We start from the raw sequence: 22,504 nt of genomic DNA, 5'->3' as shown, positions 1-22,504 counted from the left end.
AGCACCAGGCCCCAAGGAGGTGGTAATGTTGCCTTTGCAAAGACGCCATCTCACGAGCAGGCAGCTTGTGCCAATCCTCCGGGGTTCACGTCACAGCTGCTGCCTGTCTGGTCGGAGCAGAGCTGGCGCGGTGTTGTTCCTGTGCCGGGGTTAGTGTGTGCGTGCATGCATGTGCGTGCACATGTGTGTGTTTCAAGCTAGGAGGTAGGGCAGCTTTGGGGCTGCTCTGGTCTTAGCCAGGTACCTGAACTGGCCTGGAATAAGAGGAACGAAGGGACTGCTTGAAACCTGCTACTGCTCCCTGCAGTCAGTGCCTCATTGCAGGGCCACGGCAGGCCCCCAGTCCTTCAAACCCCTCCCTTCCCCCTGGGGCTAATTATTTCCCTGTTCCTTCACTGGGGCCTTGCTCTGCGAGGAGCAAATGACTCTCAGGAGAGCCGCTCTGACAGCTTCCCGCTCCCCAGCAGCCTCATGGAAGGCGCCTGGCGCCACTGCAGAAGGAGCGTCTGGCTCAGGTACCGGCTCAGCTGGCGCACACGGCAGGGGAATAGGAGTCGGGATGCCTGGGCTCTGCGACTGATTCACTGCAGGCTCTAAGGGACATCTCCGGGCCTTGTGAAATGCAGGTGGAGATTGCTACGGGGCAGCTGAGATGCTTAATGAGCCAGCTGGGGTAGCATTACCACTGTTAATTATTACCGTATTTTCTGGCGTACAATGCATCCCGAGATAAGACACTGGAAACGGATCTATCCTTGTCACAAGTGGCCGAGTGACATCAAACCAGCGCTCCAATTTCCAGCGGCTTGAGTTCAAAAAGGCTGTGTGTTGTACGTGAGAAAATACAGCTCTCGAGTATGGTCCTGAGCCAGCCTGTTGCAAACACACCCTGGCTGTTGTTAGTTAAGGAGCTCTGGGGCTAGAGGTGTTGGGGGCACCAGGGTGTTGGGGGCACCAGGGTGGATGCCATCTGTCCCTTCAGGGCTGCATCCGCCCAGCGCATGCTGGGAGTGCCAGTGTCTGGTGTTAGCTGGGCACGGGGTGAGACAGAGCCCGGTGGCCCGAGGCAGCGACCAGCGCGGTCCTTGCCCGGCTGCGGCAGGCTGGCCTCGTGCCCGCCCCTTTGTGTGGCAGCCTCGGCTCCAGCTTTCCCAGCCCGGGTTGTTATCGGGTTGGGCTCAGCTGCACAAAGAGCAAATTGTTCGGGGCTGCGGGGGGAAAACGGAGACACGGCCAGGCGGACTCGGGGAAAGGAATCTGGGCAGGTCCCAGCTCCGTGCAGGGACCCCGGCGCCGCCTGGGTCTCCTCTTGCTACCAGGTGCAAGGTCCCTGGAAGTGATGCAGCTGCGTGGTCCGCGCACACACGTGGCTGCGCCAGTCCAGGGGTCTGGTCCCAACCGTGCTGGGGGGCTGTGGGCAGATCACCCCCAGCCCCCTTCTGAAGAGTGGGTCCAAGGGGTTTCCAGTGACGCCTCTAGCCCCAAAATCAGCCAGGCCACTGTGACTAGTGCTGATTATTACCGTATGTTCTCACGTACAACGCATCCTGGAATAAGCTGCACTCCTTGCTTTGAAAGGCAGATTGAAGTGGGGGGGAGGAAAGATCTGCCCTCATAGCAAGCCCCTCTGTGGCCTTCTCCCATGGGTGCCTCAGTTTCCCCACCCACCCTATGCCAGCAGGAGGAGCTGTGGGCCGCTGCGGGTTATTCCCTCCAAATTAGGGCCTGAATCAGCTCGCACCAAGCACGGGGTTATTCTGAGCAGCCTTGCGCCCGCCAAGCCCGAGAGCCACGTGTTCCAGGCAGTGGAATTCAATTACAGCTCTCCCGGGACAGCACGGGGGTAAATGAAGGGCAGATACGTTCAGTGCAAACACACGCCAGGCCCCTCGCGCACCTAGCTCACCAGGCCTGGCCCTGCAGGAAGGTCCCGGGGTGGGAACGTTTGAGTGAGACCCCAGGGTGCAACGTGCTCGGTGCTGCACGTGTGCGCATTAGGGAGAGGCAACTGCTGCCCCCAGGGCTTTACACTCAGAGAAAGGGGAGGGATGTTCCTACGCTTGCGGGAAGCTGGGAATTGCATCCGGCTCTCCCGTGGCGGCGTTTTGGAGCTGCCCATCACCCCCACCTCGAGCTGCTGTACTTCATACTGGCTTCCAGCCACCACCCCGGGATGCTCAGGACTCTGAGGGTCCCAGATGTGCCTGGGGGGCTCAGATCCAGCAGCCAAGGGACCTGGGGGCTTTGCCGTGGCAGTCCTGGGGCTGGGTTTTGCTCCAGGTTCCCTGTGTTGCATCTTCAAGGAAAATGCCCGGCCTGGCAAGGAGGAGCCTTTGCTCTCGGTGCGCAGGGAAGACACAATAGCAGCCTTGATAGCATCCAGCGGAGAGTACCTGGCTCCCTCCCAGCCCTCCCCCCGGCTTGTCTCCCCGCTCACACCACTCCGCCTTGCTGCCTGCCACGTCACTCTCTATCGATCGTGGGCCAAGCAGCCTATCGATCTCCTGGCAGAGGCCTGTGCAGGGAGGGGGGTGCTCCGCTGTGCTTCCAGGCCCTTGGGCGGCTGCCTTGGCGGTTGGGGAGGCGGGGAGCTGGGCCCTGCAGACGTGGGAATCTCACGCACGAGCTCCAGGAGTGTCTTAGCCTGATGCCCGTGGGCAGCCCAGAGTGCAGGGGTCAATAGCCCAAATGCTCTGCCCGGTGTAGGAAAAGGGAGTCTGGGGGGTCAGTGGTGGGCAAATCCCTTCCTGCAAGGAGCTCTACAGGGCGGGGTAGGGTGGTGGGGCGAGGTGGTTGTGTGCAAAGGATGGGAAGGCAGGAGAAAGGGGCAGTGCCATGGAGCGGGCCAGAGGTTGCACTGTCCGGCCCCCTGGATTTGCAGAGATGCAGCATTGGTGTGTGCAGCTGTGCACACTGGGGTGCACAGTGGAGCTGGCGCAATTGTGCAACTGTTGCACGGCGCTTTCACTGCTGCTCCGCGACGTCCAGGTGGCGTGCTCTGTGTGCGTAGGTTTGAGGCCCGGGGTGGCTGTCAGGCGCCGGGTATGAAATCCTCCAGCACTTTGCCCCTGTACGTCCAGGTGTTGGGCATCACGTAACGGTTGTGTTGTGTTTGTCGGGCATGGTGTGTGCAAGCGTGTCACACGATGGTACATGGCTCGTCTGCGTTGCCAGGCATGGTGTTGTTGCCATGTGCATTGTGCAAGTGTGCGCACAACAGCTGTTGTGTGTTGCCTGTAGCTTTGCACCATCCTAGACCCCCCCGTGTGTGTAGCAGTTGTGCCTCGCGCGGGTGTCATGGCTGTGATGCCCATGTGCTCCGCACTGTTGTGTATCATCACAGCTGCGGCATCTGGATGGGATAAAAATGCAGAGCAGCTGGGGGCGCGGCGGGCAGGGTGCTAAGGGAGGGCAGCAAGAAGCCAATAAGGAGGAGAGGCCAAGGGGAAGACTGTGGCGGGAGTGGCCTGAGCACGCCAGGCAGAGAGGAGATGGAGAGGGACACAGGGAAGGGCACCTCCATCCACCCCAGCCCAGCCAGGGAGGGCTTCCTGAGCAACCTGCCTCGGCTCAACAAGCTTCGGGCCAGGTTCTCAGTGGGTACAAACCCCCTAGGCCCTGACATTGCCCCTGCTGAGGAAGCAGAGTCCCCCGTATAAATGTTGGTGGGTGTTTGGGCATGGTCAAGAGCTTTGGAGACCAGACTGGCAGTGGGAGACCTTAGTGAGGGCCCCAAACCTGCGAGACACCTGGGGTGTTCCGGGATCACTCTGAGCCAAAGCATCCGACGGGGTGCGAGGGTCCACTCCCCCGGCTTTGCAGGGCCTGACTGTGTCCCGCCGGCTGTCACGAGGGCTCTTGAAAGGTGCAGCTCCCCTCTGCTGCCGCCATCGAGGCCTTGCTGTGCTCAGAAACGGACCCTTTACTTGCTCCCTCTCCCCTTGCGCCTTCAGGAGAAGCGGAAACGTCAGACAGAGATCGAGAATAAAAGGCGCCAGCTTGAGGACGACAGACGCCAGCTCCAGCATCTCAAGGTAGCGGCTCTGCCCTGGGCCTGGTTGGGACTCGGGCTGCGAAATGGGGCCAGATGGAGAACTGCGACCCTCCAGTGTCTAACTCCGCTAAAGCTGGTGGGAACGAGGTGCTGGCAGGGGAAGCAAGCACCTAAATCCCTTTGCCTTGGGTTCTATCTGGGCCATGCCTGGTGGGTGCACAGGTCGTACTAGATGGTCCTGGGATCAATCTTATGGCATAAAGGCCCTGAAAATCACTGCCTAGATGCTGCCCAGAGCCAGTCCCCTGCAGCAGAGACATCTCTCTACTGTAGCGTCCTCCAAGTCCCCACTGCCTCGCCACCGCCCCCTGCCCAGCAGCTCCTCCCGGGTCAGGGTACCTCTAAGGCTGCCTTCCCCCTCCCCTCCCATCAGGAGAGCCCTTCCAGGTAGATCCCTGGTGCTGCCCCGAGTGCTCCCCTTGGTGTCCCTCAAGTCCTGGCAGAAATGTGACCCCCATTTCTCCATGCTCCTAACTCCCCGCAGTCCAAGGCCCTGCGGGAGAGATGGCTGCTGGAAGGCACCCCCTCGTCTGCCTCCGAAGAGGACGAGGCCATGAAGAAGCAGATGCAGGAGGATGAGGCGAAGACCAGGGAGCTTGAGGACACCATCCAGAGGTAACGGCGAAGGCGCGGGGTGACGTCAGCCCGGGAGGGGGGCTGTGCAGAGCTGGCAGGGGAAAGAGGGAGCAGGACAGTAGTGAACGGAGGCACATGGGCAGCATAGCATGGCCAGCTGCCTTTACACCAGCAGCCTCGCCTGTCCCTTCTCCACCCTCCACCCACTCCACATCTCGATCCCGGGTGATGCCCGAAGCCCACTGGCTGGAGCCGAGCAGGACGGCCAGACGAGGGTTGCGATGGGACGTGCTGGCTCCCTCTGCTCTGGCCGGGCTGCCTTCTCCTGCAGGAGGGGGGCTGGACCCGATGATCTGTAAGGTCCTTTCCAGCCCCTAACAACTAGGAAACCATGAGATCTCCGATTCACCACCCCAGCCGGCCCCGAGGACGGCGCAGCAGCGCGGCCCCGTGTTTGGAGCAGGCGCCCGGGTGTCAGGACCCCCGGCTTCTCCTCCTGCCTTCGTGGACGAGCGCTGTCCAAGTGGTAGAAAAGGTGTTCAGGAGAGTCAGGACACCTGGGTTCCCATTTCTGGGGGGGTCTCATGGTTATAGCGGTGCCAGGGGGATCTAGGACTCCAGGGTCCTCTCCCTGCCCCGGCCCCCCGTTGCAAACAGAGCCGTGACCCATGCAAGGTTTATACCAGGACCTTGGAGATCCCCTGCCTCGAGGTGCTCGCTGTCACATATCTGGACACATACTTCACCTGGGCTTGGCCTGAGCGGGGACAGCGGCTCCCACGCGCAGCTCCACCCTTGCCAGACGCTGTACTCCCACTTCCCCAAGCTGGAGTGTGTCCCGCTGTGTTGCAACTGGGCCGGGGGCGGGAGGAAACGCCGCACATGATGGCCCCGGGCTTGGGTGGGGTGCAAGGAGCTGGCAGAGGAGAGAGGAGACAACTCAGGGCCTTACTGGGGAATGCAGCGGGCCTGAGGTCCCGGTTCCCTGCACTGCCTCCCACGCTGGACGGCCCCCCTGCCCGGGTTGCCGAGAAGCTGCTGGGAAGATCCCTCCTTCTAGGCAGCAATAACACTGAGTGCCGGGAGCTGAGTAGAGCCTCTCCAGCCACTACCAGGATTTCCCTTTCTGACGGTGAATTCCCCCCCAGCACCATTTCCGAAGACCACGTGTTTCTCTGGCAAGGTGGCATCCCCTTCCTAAAGTGCAAGCGGCAGTCCTGAGCATGCCGTGCCCAGCAGAGCCCGTCTAGGGCCATTAGGAGTTGGCCTTATTTAAAGTGAAAATCCAATAGAGACTGCGAGACGAGAGGAGAGGAGAGGAGCGGTGGGGAGTGGGAGGAGTGCATCCATCAGCCTGTAATGCTGCCCCGGGGTTGCGGGGGGGCACGTCTGAACACAGATGGATCTGCTCCCTAATGGCACTTAGGCCTGTATAGTGCTGGAGGCAGCAGGAGCTTTCCCAGCCAGGCGCGCAACTTCGGGGAAGGGGCCGTGGGGAGCGGGGGAGCCTCCTGAATAACCCCAAGGAGCAGGCGGATGGTAAGGTGGGCCGTGAGACTGACTCTGCCCATCCCTGGGTCCGCGCTGGTGGGCCTGATGCCTGTCCGCGGCCTGGGGGCTCTGCCAACCCATCCCCAAAAAAGCACGGGGAGCAGGTCCCTCTCCCCCAACATCGCCCTGTTGCTGCCTTTCCCTTCTCCTCCCACGCGGATTCGGATCTCGGGGAGGACGCGCAGAAGCTGCTTCTCTTTGTATCCTCTGCTACGTGTGGCCTCTTCTGTTACGCGGGCTATTACCCAGGGTGGAATACAACCCCGGATGGGACCCGTCATGCCCTCCTTACAAACCGCGGGGAATCTCTTTTCCTCCCTGCTATGACTGTGATGCCTGTGGGAAGCATGCGGGTGCGTGGGAAATTATATAGCCAATGAAAGGGCATCGTGTGTGCGATCCGATTGGCTCACCCTCCATTGAATCTCATAGAAATATATTGATTTTGTTTTTTCCACCCCCAACACGTGGCCGTCCTCGGCCAATCCTGCGTCCTCACCTGTCTCGGTGCACGTGTGGCCTCGGATTTGGTGGCCTGGGGCAATCGGGAAGGGGGGAAGAAGCCGTGGCGGCTGTGGGAGGCATCTGGGGGGTGTCTCCTTCTATCCCAGGAGGCTCGGGGGAGTTAGGCCAGAAGGAGAGACTTTTGCCCTCTCTTCCCAGCCTCCTTCGCATTCATTTCACTGCCAAAAAGGGGGGGAAAGGCAGCCGGGAAGCCGCCGCGCTAATAGAGGTATCCCAGCAGCCAACCGCCGCAGGAAGCATGCCATAAATCACCCTCTGTGCCCATTAATTACAGCGCCTCGGTGCAGATATGGGTCAGATCCGAAGGGGCCCTTTGTGTCACTTAAATGGCCCAGTGAATTCTTCTGAGCCTGGAAGGGGAAAAGCGGCTTGTTAAAGATAAAGGAGACAGGGCATAAACATCTGCTGAAGAGCGGGGTTGTCAGGGGGAGAGCAATGCGTTTTCCAGGCTGGCTTCTGGGGTCGCTGGCAGGGGTGTAAATCCAGAGGGATCCCAGGGGTGTCAGCGGGTTTCCCTTTGCCTTGCAAAGGCAATCTGGAAGCATTTAAAAGCCCCCCTTCCCTTGGAGACGGTGGATAACTGGGACGCGTTAGGGCAAGAGGGACGGCTTTGCAAGAGGATTGTTGCAGCTTTCCGGGGGAAAGTTCCCCGCGTGGTTGGCAACCTTTAACCCGGCGAGCTGCCTTGGCTGCGGCCCCGGGGAAACCCACGGGATTCTTTCCATTCGCTCCCATTGCCTTTGGATAAAATCCACTTGCTTGCAGCAAAGCTGCGCGGTGGTGCCCGGGGGCTCGTGTTGTTTCGGGAGCGTCCCGGGGGTGGATGCTTTGCTCGGCCGCCACCTCCTGGAGTCCCGTGAAGGTCTCGTTTAGGAAAAAAGAGGTGGTTTCCAGCCCTCTCGTCCACAGCGAAAACCTTGAAAGAGCCACTGAAACCAGGAGGCGAAGATCAGGCCACGATAGTTGTCTTAAATGTCACGCTTTCTGTGCCCCGGCTGTGACGTGGGGCGAGTCCCGCCTGCTTTGAGGCTGGCTGTGCGGTGGCAGATTTGGGCTGGGGCTGCCTGGTTTCATCGCACGCGGGTTTGGGGAGCCAGCGAGCCGTGGGTGGGGGTGATCTGCTGTCCTGCCTTTGCTAGGAGCTGCCATCAAGACTAATGCCGGCTCCGGGCATTTCCATGGAGATGTTTCTAGTCGTGCGAGGCTCGGCGCTGGGAAGAGTTCAGGGCGCTGTTGCCTGGAGATGGTCGGGTTGAGCTGGAGGCTTCGCCGGGCGTTTTTCCACCTGGGGGGGTTAAGGCAATGGAGTGGGACTGTGGAGAGCTGGGGCTGTATTCCCAGCTCCGCTACTGCCCGCCTGCGCGACCGAGGGCAAGTCACATAACATCCCCACGGCTCAGTCCGTCGCGTGGGTCTTGCAGTATTAGCGTTCCCAAAGCCTCAGCTCCTGGCGTCCTGGGATTGCATCCAGGCTTCCCCTCGATGTGATCCGTGCCAGAGCTGACACCAAACCCTGGAGGCTCCCCAGCGCCCGCTGCTCTGCCCCCGCATCGCCGAGCCGCATGGGCGCCTGTGTCCCGACTCTGCCTCTCCCCTCCCCTCCGTCTCCTGCTGGCTCCCACGGAGCCAAAACCGGCCGAGCCGCCCAGCTCGGGTGGCCCTTTTCCAAACCAGGATGGTATTTTGTGTCCTGTTTTTTTGTTTCGTTTTTTTTAAGCGGCGGGAGATGCTGTTGTCCTGGCGACAGCGGCGGGAGGACGGTAAGTGCCGCGGTGGGGTGGGGGGGCAAAGCCTTGAAACGCCTTGTTAGGACAGAGGGTCCCCATCCTGCAAGGGGATCAGAAGCCAGTGGGTTCCTAGCAGGCAGGAGGAGCTGCCTCCTTGCTCCCTTTGCAAGATCCCCGAAGTCGGGCCTGCCATCCGCTCCCGAATCCACGCGGCTCCCCCCACGCCCTGCACAAGCACCGGTTTGGGTGCACAGCTTAAAATGCTTGGAAACTCGGGCTAGAAGATGCTCCAGCTTCAGGCTGCAATAATGGCAGCACCCTAAATCTTTAGGCGCTTTGAAGGAGCCCTGTGAGCCCACAGTCCCACCTGGGAGCCCTGGCTCTCGGGAGCGGCCTGGGACGGTGCCTCGCCAGCCCCTGCCGCTGGGAGGTGCCGTCTCATTATTCCAGGGCTCTGCAGGTGGCGAGAACCTCGTTGGTGCCCGTGGCAGGTGCGTGTCGTCCCCTCGTCATGCCAAGTGTCTGGTGGAGGGGCTGCGAGGTGCAACCCCTCCCAAGCCGGTGGAAACAGGGGAGGAACAAAGGCAGCCAGCCTCCACGCACGAGGCTCACGGCAACGTGCACTCAACTTTGCACGGGGAGCGCCTGCTTTTCACGAGTGCCGCACTCCAGTGGTTGCAGGAACCAGGGCTCGGACTGTTCTCCCTCCTTGCGTGCATCCAGCAAGCACTGAGATGCAGGCTTGGGCTTCGCGGGGCTGGGGTAGGCTGCGGCCAGGATCTAAACCGCCAAGATGACGTGGTCCTTTTGGATGGATCCCTGTGCAGAGAAAAAGCAGTGGCTCGGGGATCCAGAACCAGGGCCCGGCTCCGTGCCCCGGGGGGGGCTGGACTCCAGGACCCTGAGCCAGCCCGCTGAGCACGGGGCCCGCGGAGCAGCTCATCCTCCTCCCTCCAGCCTTGCAGCCGTCCTGGGGTCAGATGAGTTACAAACCTTTTGGACCCTCTCTCATGCTGTGCCCCCCTGCCAGCCAGCACTTGGGCACCTGGCACCAAGGGACTGGCTTTGTTTGAATCATCCTCATCCTCCATGTGCTCCCCGCCTCGCAGCCATGCCAGGTCCTGGGGGCCGGGCCGGATCCTTCTCTCCCTTGCACCGTGGAGGAGGCTGGTGTGCAGTGCAGGAAGGATGCTCATCCGTGCCCTGGATGGGCTCAGACTTGGGGTCTCCCAGCTGCAGGGGCTGAGTGTTGGGGTGTGTAGGAGAGAAGAGGGATGGGCAGAGGATGCCCGTGGGACTTGGGCACTGCCAGCCTCCGCCCGCGAGCTCAAGCCGCAGCTGCCCAGGTAACCCAGAGCTGGCTGCAAGGGCTGAGAGGCCCCGACTGGGCTGCTCCCTGCTCATCTTCACCCTGCCCCGAGCTGCCCTGGGAGTCAATGGGGTGCTGGGGACCTCACCCTCCTCCTCTCTGTCGGGCCAGGGCTATGTCTTCATGGGCACGAGCTGGTTTTCGCCATGCCACATGCTCCAGCATCTCTTTCACGGGCTCCACAGGCCTCGGGGCCTCTGGCTGGTATCAGGGGCTGCCTGTTCCCCTTGGCTCACAGCCCTGACCCCCCTTCCAGGCTAGAGAAGGAGCTGGAAATCCTGGAGAACGGGGAATCGGTGCCTTCCACCACAGACAGCCTGGCAGAGGGGACCGCCGCCTCGGCTCCAGCTCCAGAGGAGAAGATTGAGGAGAAGGCACAAAAGGTCAGGAGGGGATAGGGATGGGGCTGGGCAGTCCCTGGGGAGCAAAGCTGTGGGGTCTCCAGGCGGCGGGTGGGAGAGGGCATCTTTCTTGAGGCAGCTCCTTCCCTCGCCTGCCGTGTGAGGACACACCAGGAAGGAAACCCTTCGATGCAAGTGTGGGGTTCATAGAGCAGCTCGAAATCCAGCCCATCCACCTCCAGGCTGCAGGGGGGCAATGGGGCACTTGTGATGGGCAGTGGGCACACATGCAAGGACCAGCTTCTCGCTGCTGGGGCATCCTTGCTGACACCCGCGCCTGGGAAACCCACTTGGACACGGGGGGAAGCGGCTGCACCGGTCGTCCTGATCAGAGGCCTCTTAAGCAGCCAGGGGACCCTGTGCCCGGGCTGCGTGGGGGGATATATGGGGGGGGGCTCCTTGGTTCTCTGGCCCTAACCTCTCCATTGTATCTTGCAGACTCCAGTGGCTGCTGCCAAAGGTAAGTCCTTCCTCGTCCTGTCCCTGGGGTCTTCATAGCCCAACCCGTCAGCTCCCTGGGGTCCCTGCACCCAGGAGGCGTGGGGCACAGCCGGGTCCCATTCCCTGCCTGTCCTCAGCACCAGGGCAGCATCGCTGGGAAGGGTGGACGGATGAGGTTCCCCCTGCTCTTGACTCCTTCGGACAGCAAATGTCCTCCTTGTCCTGGGTGAGCCCAGCTCTGTAAATGCCCCGGGCCTTGATGTGTTGGAGCTGCTGCCCGGAGCCAGGAAGGGTGCTCGGGGCAGTTCTGGAGGGCAGCTGGGGTGGAGGTGGTGGGGGCTGGGAACAGGACCCCCCTCCCCACTGCCTGGCTCAAGAGCTGATTCCTGTTCCTCTTCTCTCCCCAGCAGAGAAGAAAGTCTCCAACAGCCCCATGAAGGCCGTGGAGGGCACGGACATGATGAAGGCAGGTATGTCGTCCCTCCTCCTGCTTTGCTGCCCGGCAGCTCAGGGGGCAGAGGGGTCGTAGAGCAGCAAGTTGCAGCAAAGCCAAGCGCTCCGAGTGCAAGCGCCCGTCGGCGTGAGCTGGGGTGTGGGGGGAGCTCATCCAGCCGGGAGACTGGATTGGGTTCCCAGTACAGCGCCATGCACTTGTACGTGGGACCAGTCCGCGGGGAGCTGGAGGGATCGGAGCAGGGCTGCGCGCTGGCAGGCGTTGGCCAACGCTGGGTCTCCTGGAGCCAGATCTGGTGCATCCAAAGCCTGGTGTATACAGGAGCTGGGTGTTTCTCATCTCCGGGGTGTCCATCAGGCTGGGGCTCCCACGGGAGTGCCTCTCTCTGGGCATCGGGCGGGAAGGCAGCAGCGGTGCGATGGGCGCAGCAGCCCTGCCACCCTACACGGGGTGGGCGATGAGCCACGTGCTCTGACCCGGCTCCTCTGCTGTGAATTTTGGTGCTCACCACCCCAGTCTGAGCCCGGTGGGGCCAGTCCATGTGGAGTGGGCACCAACCTCATCTGAACGCCTGTGCCAGCCGCTTCATCGTGGGTGTAGGAGAGCTACTGTGCCCATAAGCTCTGCCTGGGGTCCTGGGCACCATCAGGGGAGCCACCCGGGCAGCCCTTGCTTTTGCGAAGCCGGGTAGCTTACTAACTGTAAACTGGGAGTGATGCATTTACGGTCGCTTCATGTTGGGCGCGATGCGTGCGGCTTGGCTGGTTTCCGAGCCCCGGGTGGAGCGCATTATTTATACGATCTCGGCTGCCTTTTCCGGCTTTTCCCTTCTCTCTCGCTTGGAGTCACGCTGGGGGTGCTTGTGTATGGACAGAAACCACCTTCTTCTTCCTTTCCCCTTCAGTTCCTCCCTCTTCCTCCTGCTTTGTGCAGCTTGGTGGCCCCAAGGAAGGGGCACGGATCCCTAGCATGGCTGGTCTAACCCCTCACGCGATCCCGTGGCCTCGCTAACCCAGGGGCAGCTTGCAAGCTCCGGGCATCACGGCTCTGGGGTCGCTATCTCTGCAGGGTGCTGCATGGAAGGGGTGAGGCATGAGGCTGGGGGGGTAGAGCTACCTCCTTGCTGGATTTGCTTTAGCTAGGTGAGTACGGACCATGTCTGAGTGCCGGGGGAGGCTGCATCTCCACCTGCGGGTCTCCTGGAGAGGGGTGCTCTGCGGGGTCTCAATGACCCCCAGAGCCCAGAGGACCGGGGAGGGTTTGCGTAGGGAAACGAGTCCAGAGTCAAAGCCTGCGGACACCAAGGGAGGGCGCTGGGTCACCCAGTGGGGACCCATGTGTGATCCTCCACTGCCCCGGCCCGGCGTGGTCTCTGATCCTGCATGCAGCAGGGGTACTCCCGGGGGCCGTGGGAGCATCGCGGGGAGCAACAGAGACCAGGCCTTGCTCTGGAGGCCACCTCCTTGCTGCTTCTCCCACCGCCATCAGGTTCGGTACTAAGCAAGCCCGCTTGGACCCGGCTCGCTGGGCTGGCAGGGCCTGATCTTGCCCCCTCCAAGCCTGGCAGGGCCCGATCCTGCTTGCACGGCTGCAAATGCCAGGGGTCAGCGGACTGCAACTTAGTCTCGGCAGCCGGCAGGGCTAGGGAGCTAGCGACCGCGCGAGCAGGGGCCGAAGGCTGCTGGCAGGTAACACGCACCCCGCCGGGACAGGGGCTGCCGGGCATTCACGCCTCCTGGCTGGACCGCGCACCGCCACGCCTGCCCCGTGACACCCCCGCTCTGCTCCATCTCGCACCCCCTGCTCCTGCTAAGCTTCCTGCTTCGGAGCCCGGCTGCGGCGGGGAGGTGGGTGCAGTTAACGCTCACTGTCCTGTTTGTATCCCAGCCATGTACTCGGTGGAGATCACAGTGGAGAAGGACCGAGTCACTGGGGAGACCAAGGTCTTATCCAGCACCACCCTGCTCCCCAAGGATCATTGCCTGCAGGGGGTCAAGGTGTACGAGGATGAGCTGAAAGGTACGGGCCTGTCGCTGCCCCCCCTCCCCACTGCCCCGGCTGCCTGGAGGCTCGGATGGAGGAGCAGGAAGCAGGCAGGGCCCGATGGCAGCAGGTGGGCAGCGAGGGAGCCCCGGAGCCGTCTGCCTTCCCGGCGGCTGGCGTCCAGCCATTGCTGCAGCGGCTCGTCAGCTCCCGAGCTGGCAGCCGTGCCTGCGCCGTGGCTCCCTGCCCCCTCTCCAGCGCCGGGCTGCCCGCCCCGAAGTGCCGGAGGCTGCCCGCGGTCCTCAGAGGCTGCAAAGAGATGAAGATGCCTGCGGCCAGAGTCTGGAGCAGCTGCGGGGGTGCAGCGCGTAGGCAGCTGGGTGCTAGACAGCGAGTCCGGAGACCTGGGGTCTGGCCAAGTCTCTGCCACGTGACTGCCGTGTTTCCTTGGGCAGGCTGCTTTCCCGGTGTCTCCAGGCAGGGAGACGGGATCGTGCTTCGCGCGGTGCCCTTGGAAAAGGGATGGCTGGGGAAGAGGGGGGAGCCAGCTCCCCAAATGCCGTCTGCTCCGAACTCCCCCTGCTCCCACACCACGGGCTGATGGAACAAAGCGCGGGCGCTGGAGCCGTGCGGATGGCTAGGTACCACCCAAGTGTAACGGGAGGGATCAGAGTGACCTCGGCTCCTTCCCCTCCCCTGCCAGGTGTCTCCAGCGCAGCGAAGAGCGGGGCAGCATGAAGCAATGGCTTCCCCCGGTCAAATCCTGCAGGCTCTGCCCGGTCCGGAGCAGGCCACGGAGCCGGAGGTCTGGCTGAGAAGCAAACACAGCTGAATTAGCCAGGACCTTCAGTCACGATGGGCGGCCTGAATGGCGCTAGTCAAGGGTGTGATGTGACCTTCTCTGCTGGGTGGGAGCCAGGAAGGTGCTGCTCCCCGCACCAGACCCCGCCGCCTGTCTAGACGGGGTCGGAGTAGGGTTTGCGCGGGACTGGAGCCATGCACGGGGCTCTAGCAGCGGTACGTCTTCCTCGCCGTGTATGTCCCGCTGCGAGCCCGGTTTTGCCCCTGCTTGCTGGCGTAGGCCCTGGGCGCCGATAGCAGGCACCGCGCTCGCCCCATAGCACGCAGACCAGGAGAGCGCGGCGACCCAGCCCAAAGCGCAGCGCTGGCCAGCGGAGTAGGAGTGCCACCCTGTGGCAGCCTGTGCTGATGCCAGGGGTGCTTCTGCAGGCGGCCGGCACCGATTCTGCGCATCGCCCCCGAGTGCAGCAAGCCGGGTTCCCGTGCGGAGGGGTCACTTGTTAGGAGAACCCCAGGCAAGCGACCCCATTGCAAGGGGGGTGGACAGGGCTGCAAATCCAGGAGCGCGGAGACTGGCTGCCTCTTGGAGGGCATCGGAAGCTGCCTGAGCCCAGGGATGCTCATCTCTCCTCCTCCGCTGCGCAGCACTGGGTCTCATCCTGCGTTTGCCCTTCTTGTTGCACCCAGGCTGGACTGGCCGCAGCCCTGCACCCCCTGCGGCGCGGTGGAGGCAGGATTGCAGCCGCCCTCCCCAGCCCCACAGCAGGACGGCGGGGCGTTTGCAAGGGCTGGCTGACCAGGGGCAGGCTCTCCCGGGAGGCCGCGTTCACCTTGGCTGGCCTGATTTTTTGCCTCTGTCCTATTGATCCTCGCCTGCTGCTGTGGGCGTGGGCAGAGCCCCGCGGGCCAAAGCTGCTCCCAGCGCGTCCCATTGGCTTCAGCAGCTTGCACCCAGCCCTGCAAAGAGCATGGAGAGCGGCGCTGAAGTCAAGGGGGGGGCTCGCAACCTGGGAGCCAGAGCGGTGCTTGGCAGGAAAGCGGGCACGCCCGGCCCATGCTGCCATGTCTTCTGGTCCATGGGGCTCCCAGATGCACCGGGGACCCAGGGGTGGGGTGAGTGCAGTGGGGCCTGCTGCCAAAACCCAGGGCCCTGCTGGGGTACGTGTTGGGGGTGGGGAGGCGAGCGCCGGATGTGTTAACCCCCGTCCTGCCCCCCACCCTGCTGCTGGAAGTGGCTCTGGCTCCAGCCCGCCAGGAGCCCCGCAGTCTGGATCCGGCCCCAGGGGGCCAAGCTAGGACACCCCTGAGCTATACTCGCTCTCCAGGCGGTGGATCTCGCTCTTATTACAGGGCTCCCGGTCCTCTGGGGGGTTATTAAATCCACAGGCCCAGTGCCAGAGAGGGAAGTCGACTGCCCTAATGGGCAGCTGGAAAAATAGTTTGGAGCCGTGGGTGATGCTGGGGCTGGCGGTCATCACGGGGCTGGCTCCAGCAAGGCTTGTCAGAGCTCATCTCCCAGGTCCGGCCAGGTCCAGAGATGTGTTTTTAATCCCCCGTGGTGTGAGGAGCCAGCTCGGGTCGTGGGGACTGTCTGGCAGCAGATCTGACGGGCTGCTCCAGAGCTGGGCTCTTGGTGCGAGCTGAGACCCGAAGGAGCGGGCCAGCGGGGGCCAGGCAGAGCCACCAGACCGAGGTGGATTTGCTGATGACAGCAGCCGGCCAAGGAAACGATCCCTGTGCTCTCTGACCTGGCCCTTGGCTTGCCTCCTACGGCCTGGTCTCCAGCTGTGCCCACAGGGTTGCATGTGCCAGCTCCAGCTGTGCGGTCACACCAGCATCCTTGGGAACGGGAGCTGCCTCTGCCTGGTGCCTTGAGCAGCCTCGTTAGCACTGCCGATGAGCCCAGCCCCGAGCTAATTAGCCGGCTACGAGCTAATTAGCCTGCCCGCGGTCACATGGTGCTGGGGTGGTCACTGCTCACTCTGTCCCATCCCGAACCCTTCTGTAGACTGGTCCGGCCCCCGGCTTCCCCCTCCCTCGGTCCTCACTGTCCTCTCCGTCTCCCCCGCAGTGGTCCACGCCGTCCGCACGGAAGACGGGGCCCTGGAGAACGGCGTCCACCTGCTCAGCTCCTCGGAGGTGGACGAGCTCATCCACAAGGCCGACGAGGTGACCTTGAGCGAGGCCTCCGAGCGGGACTTCAAGGTCAAAGAGGCCCCGAAGGCGGGTGGGGAGAGCCACCCGCCCGGCCAGGCGCCCACGCCCCGAAAGGAGATCACGGGCGTGCAGGCCAAGCCGGTGGAGAGCCCCAAGCTCCTGGCCTCCGGCGAGGGCGCCGAGCCCAGCAAGGAGCAGCCGGTGACGATGATCTTCATGGGCTACCAGAACGTGGAGGACGAGAATGAGACCAAGAAGGTGCTGGGCCTGGAGGGCACCATCAAAGCCGAGCTGGTGGTGATCGAAGACGCGGAGAACAAGCCGGCGCCGGCCGCGGACTCCGTGGTCAAGAACCACGGCCCGCCCAACGGCAGCGCGGTGGCGCCCGTCACCACCGCCCCCCTGCCAGCCAAGGAGGACGCCCAGGCCGGGGAGAAACCAGAGCCCAATGCCACCGATGCCAAGGCGGTAGAGCAGGACCTAGACATGAAGAAGCACCGTTGCAAGTGCTGCACACTGATGTGAGCCCCCCCACCCCACCCCTCCGCCCCCCCGCTCGTCGGAGCGGTCCCCACCCCTCCCCTGCCCCGTCGTACAGCCGAAAAGGACTGTGTGCCCCCCTGCCCGCCCGCCCGCCCCCTGCTCCCCACCTCCGACCCTCCCTAGCGATCGACGCGCGACCAGCTCCGGGCGACGCAGTATTTTCTGTACGTACCAGACACGACTCCTTGTCTTCGGGGCCCGGCGCATCCCGCGCAGTGTTTGTAACGTGTATAATAAGCAGCACCACATCGAGGCCAAGGGACCCCCCCTCACCCCCATCGTGATGCCAGCTTCCACCCGCCAACCCCCCACCCGGCGCTGAATATTATATTTATTATAGACACTTATTTTCCCCCCGAGCCCTTCCTTTGCCCGCCTCAGTTTCCCCCACGCCCTTCCCCCCGTGGTAGCGGGGGTCTCGCCGAGATCTTTGGGCCGTCGCGGGGGGCTGTCCTCATTAAACTCTCTTTCCCATGGGATTTCTGGTCTGGGGTCGTGTGTTTTGTTCTCTCCCCGGACGCACGAGCAGGCAGCGGCATTTCTCCGGGATCGACAGCTTGAAGGAGGATGGCGCCGAGAAGGGGCACACGACGAAGGGTGCCCTGCTTGCAGACCAGCTGTACGGACAAGGACCATGCCATGCCGGCACTCCCTCCTCCAGCCGACCGGCTGGGAGCCACAGGACTTAGGAGCCCGTTGGCCAGTTTCCTTGGCTTGCACGGCCTTTTTATGAGCCGTCCCCCGTGCCCCGTTTTGGTTTCCAGCAATGGGTCCTAGGAGCAGCGTCGGTCACGTCCCCTCTTCTGGTGACCCCCGTGCCACCAGGACCCTTCAGCACAGCCTCGGGCGCAGCACGCTGGGTCGCGCCGGGCAGAACTGGCTGCCAGTGTTTTTCAGGGACTTGATCTGCAAATTGGCAGCAAAGGGAAAGGACGGTCTTAGGGGCGCTGACAAAGCCCGGCTGCTGCGTAGCTCCGGGGCCACGAGTGAGAGACGGCTCGGGGGGCAGAGCCAATGCCAGTCACTGGTGCCACGGGACGTGGACAGCTCCAGCTGGATGTGGCCACGTGGAGGAGAGCACGCACGTGTCCTCAGGGGCTTGCAGCCGGCCCAGCCAGTCGTCCTGGAGTCACAACGCCGCTGACCCGCGTCTCCCTGGCCGTTCCTTCTGGATGTTGGCGGCTGAGCCATCGCGGGGAGGCGGGGTGGGAGAAAGGGCGAGGTGCTTGGTGACCAAGGGGCATCGAGGGCAGATGGGGGCTGTATTGGGTGGTTCTGATTTGCCTACAAACCTCCCTAGAGCCCCAGCCTTGGAGCTGCCGTCACGGCCCCCCAGGACCTCCTCGAGCCGGTTGCTGCCCAGCCTTTGCAAAGCAAAACCTTTGCAAAGTCCAGTAAGGGCCCCATGCAAGGGCCTTGCAGGTGGTTGGCAGCTGCTGCCCAGGTCCCCTCCCTGCCTCTCCTCCTCCCTCTGGCCTGCTAAGGTCAGCCCTGCTGGGTGCCAAGGTCACGTCCATCCCATCTGGGTAGGGGGCTGCTCCCAGGGCCCTTCTGCCAGCCCTGGGGCTGGTCCTGCCCAGCCAGGCCTGGAGTTCAGGGCCTGCATTGAGGGGCTCCCCATGTTCCCCTCCATCCCGGGCAGCGAGGGGGATCACAGAGGCCTGAGCTGATATGAGCACAGGCAGGTGGCTAATGGCTATGGCGTAGGTGCCAGGGGCTGGCTGACTCAGGAGGTCCCTTCTCCAAGGAGAGGTCCTGGTACGCAGTGGCAACTCTGGGGGATGCCACTTTGCTCTGGGTTCGAGGTTCACACAGCAGCTTCAGACCTGGCACCTCCTGAGGCTAATGCCCATTGACTCAGCAGGGCTGCACGGCCAAGCATGCAACAGGGAGGCTGTGGCATCTTCTCCAGCCCTGGAGGGCTGGACAGATACTTGGTCAGGAGGGTTGATACTGCCTGGAGCAAGGGGCTAGATGAGGTGTGGCCTCGTGAGGTCCCTTCCAGCCTGACTTTCCTCTGATCCTATGAACTGAGAGGGTTTTAGTGGCCGGGACGATGCAGATCCGGTCTGAGCGGTAGGTGCCAGGTGCTGCCACGTGTGGCTCTGAGGTCTCCAGGAGCTGGAACAAGGGCTTAGGGCTCATGGTAGGATGAGAGCTTGGGGCATCCATCGCAGCACAGGGAAAGGCCAGTGCTGGCTAGCAGGATGCTGTGGTCTGGATGTAACCTTTTCTCTCCCATCTGCAAACAGATGTGATTGTGAACTTGCTCCCAATTCGCATCAATTTGCTGCAACCCAAGAGATCCCCGGGCCGCGGGCTCCCCGCCATCCTGCTTGCAGAGGAAATGGAAGAACAGCTCCTCGGTGCCCGCGCCGGGCACCAGAGAGGATGCAGGCCCCCCAGTTGTGCCAGGGCACCGTGGCCCTGGACCCCGCGGCCGTTCCACCTGGCAGCATCCACCTTGGCATTCGCGACGGTTTGGTAATCCTGTTTGCAGACCCCCCCCGCCGTAGCAGGAGGCCAGGGCAGTGGCTGGGAATCCAGTCCCAAAATGCTGCTTCATGACTGCCCAGCCCCGTGTCTCGCTAGGGGCAGGAAGGAGGCGTTGAGGTGGGTTAACCCAAGGGTAAGTGCTTCCTTCCTCTCTGGAGCTGATCGCACGCAGGGGTCCCCGCTTAGCTGCCATCTCTTCCCCCAACTGCGTTGGTCTGGGAGGGGGATTCATCCCTTGCACAGCTTGCAGATCCCCCAGGCACCCAGCACCAGTTCGGTGCATGCTATGGGGGGCAGCTAGGGACGTGAGGCTGAGTCCTCCTCCAAGGAGCCTATACAGGCATTGCATTTGTCCTGGGATGAACTATTTAACTCCAGGACAAGCGCCGTTATGCAGGCATTTGCGTCCGCTGTCTCTAACCCCTAAAAGGTTGCAAATGCAATGTCTGTTCCTAGCCTTGGGGAGCTCTGGGCCTGACTTCCAAGGGCTTCAGACCCCAAAGGCCTTTGGGACTACTGAACATCCCAGTCTGACCCTCCTGCGGGCCCTGGCTCAGCTGCTTTTACCTTGTCTCCTCTGTATTAAGCCAAACCAAGGGAATAAGAGGACACCTCAGTGTGTGGCTATCAGCCAAGCTCCTGTGTTGGCCATTTGAAAGCCATCCCTTGCCAACTGGGTCTTCCCCTGTATTTGCTATAGGAGATAAGTGCATCTGTTGATATATTAGGTTAGTTAATGCCAGCCCTTCTATAGTGATAGAGCTGTAGTTTCCATTAGCAACTGGTTTCTTTGCCGAGTCTCTGCGTGGGATAGCTGCACGTGTGTCCACTCCTGATCTGGGTGTAGTTTCCTTTGGTGGGCGCACGCACCGTGCCCAACACGCATGCTCCAGCCTGTCTGCCCAAGGGCCGGAGGGGGATACCCAGGTCCACAGCTCTACGGCCCAGCTCCATCGACCTGCGTAGCGTGGCATTTGACCCACAAATAAGATCCAAGAGGTTAAACTACACGTGTGCATGCACATGGATACACACACACACACGTGCACACTCGTGACTGAAGCCTCCATCAGCAGGACTGAAGCCCCTGTCTGACTTGATGCCGGATTGCTGCTGGAGCAGAGCTCCGGAGAGAAAAGCACGCGGAGCTTTCCGACTCAGGCAGGGCTGCTTCTTCCCAGGCGGTGACAATCACTCTCCCAAGAGAAGGCAGGAGTCTGTTTTTCCATGCTCTGAGCTGGGACACTGAAGGCAGCAGCGTCGGAGATCCTTCTTCCCTGGGCCGCGGTGCCCCAGGCTGGTACCCTCCGCCATCTGCCATCACGTTTCATCCATGATCTTCTTCCGTGCAGCCGGGATCATGGCCAAAGAATTGCGCTGGGGACCTGGGGCTTTGCTATGGACCGTGTCTATGGGGCAGGCCGGGGGCTGGGGAGATGCCGGGGGCATCGGAAGTCGAGGGCATTTTGTGTGGGAGCTGGGAGTTGGATGTGCATGTGTGTGAGACCAGCTGTGCTGCTTGGACCCACCTCCCCGCTCTGCCAGGGCCCCCGCGCCTGGATGGCTGATGCTGCGCAGGGAGGAGTGGGCTCAGGTGGGCACCCCCCTGAGCTGGGAGAGCTCAGACCATGCAGGGGTGATGGGGAGCCCTCCTCAAAGCCCAGGATGAGCTCCCGGCTGCAGGGAGCATCCTCTCCTCCCTGGCACCCTTAGTCCAGGCCTTGCCCCCTGCCACGTGGGAGTCGGCCCTGCAGGGACTGCCGTCTTCATGCCAGCAGGGGAGTGGGGAGAAAGCAGGAGCCCGGGGTGCCCTGTGCGGAGGCACCTTGGCCAGCCTGTAGCTCCTCTCCCCCGCAGTGTATGTACAGGACGACCCTATTCTGCACCCCCATCTCTGCCCTTCCTGCTGCCCACCCGTGCGCCTGGCTCTGGCAAGCCGCTCGGGGCCCCGTCGCCTTGTTTGTAACATCCCAGAACCAAGCAAATAAATTGTGTGAACAACCAGCCCGACACCTCTGCCCACTGCTTTGGCATCGACACCCCCCGCCTACCCCATCCCTGGGCCCCCGCACACCATCGCCTCTCCAGCCAGCACCCGCAGCCCTCAGCACCCAGGGAGAGGGACGGAGGGGCCTGTTCGAGCTGGAGGTGGGTGGATGCATGGGGATGTTTAGACAGATTTAGAAGCATCCCCAGGGGGTGTAGAGGATGGATCGATGGGTGGACGGGTCGATAGAGGGTACGTAGGGTGGGAGAGATGGATAGATAGAGGGCGTGAGGGGGTAGGTCAGAGACAGACACATAGGAGTGCTTGGATGGATGGATAGATGGAAGGTATATGGATGGATGGAGGGATAGAGGGATAGAAAGGGTGTGTGGGGATGGATGGATGGATGGATGGATGGATGGATGGATGGATGGAAAGGGGGGAGTGGACGGGTGGATGGAAAGAAGGGGTGTGTGAGGAGGGAGAGCGATGCCATCTGGAGATGGTTTCCAAACCATGCCCTCTCTTTTGGACCCAGGCTTTCCCCAGGCCCCCCAGACTGCCTGTCCCCATCTTGACCCACCTAGAAGGTAACAGCCTACTGCTGCTACCTGCCAGGAGGGCTGCTCCACTGCCTGGGCTGGCAGGATCTCCAGGGGGCTGGTGCCTGGGGCTCGGTCCTGGGCGATTGGGGTCTTTCCTAAGACGGCCTCAGGAGGGGAAGGGCCTGTCCCGTCCCTGCCTCCACCCGCCCCGGGGCTGCCCAGCGCCTGGCTCTGCCCTGGTGGTTTTCCTGGGAGCCGGGAGCCTGCTGCCTCGTGACCATCCAAACGCTCCAGGGTGGGGGGGAGGAGATGATAGGACAATACTGGCTTTAATCCCTCTGCGCCCTGGCGCCTGCCCGAAAACAGGAGGATGTCTCTGCTAGCAGGAGCAGCCCCATCCCCCCGCATGCTCGGCCGTCGCTGGCGTCTCCAGGGGCCGGGGGCTCCAGGCAGAGGGCAGTCCATGCCGGGGGAGCACGGTGCAGGGGCTGGGGGCAAAGCCAATAGGGCTGGTGGCCGAGGCGCTGCTCAGGCCCTGCGAGGGGGAGTGGAGGTTCCCCGCCGCCTGCTCCTTCCCCCATGCTGGGCTGTGAAAGCACTGCCAAGCTGCACCCCAGAAGCAGCTGCATTTCAGCAGCAGCGTGGGGTCCTGAGGCTGAACCGCCCCACCCTGAGCTCCCTGGACACAGAGCCCTGCGACCAGATCTGTGGGTCTCGTTAGGCCATGGAGCCATGATGTGGCAGGGAATCTCCTTGCGGTACGGGGCCTATGACACACACACACACGCATGCCGATGGGACCCCATATTCTGGGGCCTCGGCCCCAGCTGCCCTGGGGGTGCTGCTCCCTGCTGCGTCTGGCTTGGCCCCGGGGGGGCAGGGAAGGGGAGGGGG

The 22,504-nt window shown here is 62.6% G+C and overlaps 1 protein-coding gene across 4 annotated transcripts in view; it reads left to right on the top strand.

Moving 5' to 3' along the window:
• PALM (paralemmin) overlaps positions 1-17,061 on the top strand; it is a 33,693-nt gene extending 16,632 nt beyond the window's left edge. The window contains exons 3-9 of one of the 4 annotated variants that reach the window (XM_006272518.4): positions 3,954-4,034; positions 4,539-4,669; positions 10,059-10,185; positions 10,642-10,663; positions 11,055-11,114; positions 12,986-13,117; positions 15,954-17,061. In XM_006272518.4, the coding sequence (XP_006272580.1) occupies positions 3,954-4,034; positions 4,539-4,669; positions 10,059-10,185; positions 10,642-10,663; positions 11,055-11,114; positions 12,986-13,117; positions 15,954-16,564 (1,164 nt within the window). In that variant the 3' untranslated portion in view covers positions 16,565-17,061. Of the gene's footprint in view, positions 1-3,953; positions 4,035-4,538; positions 4,670-10,058; positions 10,186-10,641; positions 10,664-11,051; positions 11,115-12,985; positions 13,118-15,953 lie in introns of all 4 variants that reach the window. The other 3 variants (XM_014599656.3, XM_019484101.2, XM_014599658.3) reach the window with 3 other exon arrangements.
• The last annotated feature ends 5,443 nt before the right edge of the window (positions 17,062-22,504 follow it).

This window comes from Alligator mississippiensis, chromosome 16, assembly GCF_030867095.1.
Source record: "Alligator mississippiensis isolate rAllMis1 chromosome 16, rAllMis1, whole genome shotgun sequence".
Taxonomy (NCBI): Eukaryota; Metazoa; Chordata; order Crocodylia; family Alligatoridae; genus Alligator; species Alligator mississippiensis.
Note: the sequence above shows the minus strand (reverse complement) of the source record. Positions and strands in the feature narration are given on the sequence as shown.